Source organism: Quercus lobata, chromosome 9 (assembly GCF_001633185.2).
Source record: "Quercus lobata isolate SW786 chromosome 9, ValleyOak3.0 Primary Assembly, whole genome shotgun sequence".
In the NCBI taxonomy this organism is placed as follows: Eukaryota; Viridiplantae; Streptophyta; class Magnoliopsida; order Fagales; family Fagaceae; genus Quercus; species Quercus lobata.
The window spans coordinates 33641559-33643007 of NC_044912.1; the positions used below are offsets into that span (position 1 = coordinate 33641559).

At 43.9% G+C, this 1449-nt stretch overlaps 1 protein-coding gene across 1 annotated transcript; it reads right to left on the bottom strand.

The window, feature by feature from the left end:
* Positions 1-462: 462 nt before the first annotated feature.
* LOC115961627 lies at positions 463-1167 on the bottom strand. The gene has a single exon (XM_031080572.1). It carries the CDS (start codon positions 1165-1167, stop codon positions 463-465), a length of 705 nt encoding a protein of 234 aa, XP_030936432.1.
* Between the last annotated feature and the right edge of the window lie 282 nt (positions 1168-1449).

The following is a 1449-nucleotide window of genomic DNA, read 5'->3' on the forward strand; positions in this document are numbered from 1 at the left end:
AGAAATTTTTTGATTCAACTCCTGAATTTTGCGCTCGCAATTAATTCCTTCACGTGTCACTGATTCTACTTCATCCTCTTTTTCCTTTCCTGACACCTTAGCCGTGTAATTTTCCTTAGCTGGCACCGTTTCCACATTAGTGGAGTCTTCTGGAATCCCATAATTCGTGGAATTATTTATTGGCGTGATTATTGGGTCGGCGGTCTTAATGGCGTTTAAACCGCTATGACCATTACGCATTGAATTGTGATTGCACCCTAATTTGTAACGGCCATGATCCTCCTTTGCTCCCTTTGGCATGGTGGTCGACTCTGGGTGTGGCTGAACCGATATCGTCTCTTCCGTTGGTTGGCAATCCTTACCCCACTGGTCTTTCTTCCTAGTGGCATAATACCCTGGCACAGAGACAACACTCTTCTTCGAAACCACACTCTTCTTCGAAACCACAAAAGGCTGTGCTCTTCAACCAGGTCCGAACTCCCTTTGATCAACCTTAAGGGTCCCTTCACTTTCTATCCACCTCTCGCAGTCCCGATCATCGTGTAAGAGGCTACCACACCAATAACAGAGATTCGGTAACCTTGCATACCTAAATGAAACCCACACCTGCCTATTATCGCTTAGAGAAAAAAGGCGACCCCGACATAATGGCATTGTAACATCAACTATAACTTTCACTTGAATAAATTGACCCCCATCGTAAAGCTTCTGCTCAGATTGGCTGATAACATCTCCCACGACTCTGTAAACTTTTTTCGCTGCTGCAACTGTCATATACTTCATCGGAAGTCCATGGACTTGCACCCAGAAGGTGGTCTTTTCAAACTTAATGTCCTGAAAAGGTTGCTCATGATCATAACGTTGCATGACGACCAAGTGCTTGTCGAAACTCCAAGGCTCGCTACTTAGAATTCTGTCAACATCCTCCTTTGTCTCGAAAGAAAGGAGCATCTCATGATCTCCAATCTTTTGTATTTTGAATCCCTTCTTCGCCCTCCACAAAGGGTTAAAGGTTCTTGCTATTGAGTCAACATTAATGGCTCTCTCTGTTGTAAATTTTGCAGCTATAGAGAATTGGTGCACACTCTCTTCTTTAGTGAGGCAACAGCCCGGTCCTTCCTTTTCTGATAAGGATAGACGCTTCCAAGATTGTGCAAGCTCCTCCATAGGTTTTGTCTGGCCTTCCACCCCATCACTTGGAAAATTGTTTCCCACACCCCTTGAAAAAAAACCCCACAAGCCTAGGAATACACTTGGTAATTCCCAGGGACCTAACAGCACCTTCACTAGAAGGGACAAACTTTTCTATAGTGCAAGGAAGTCAGAGCGCCCACTTCTCCCTCTCAAGAAATAGAGAAACTCGGCATAGAGCTTAAATCAATTTTAATTAGTTGATTGAAATATAAGGAGATCTAACCTAAGTACCACAACTAGAGTGGGTTATGTCTG

Excerpts from the sequence above, each read along its gene's own strand:
- LOC115961627 (XM_031080572.1), bottom strand. The coding sequence starts at position 1,167 with ATGGAGGAGCTTGCACAATCTTGGAAGCGTCTATCCTTATCAGAAAAG.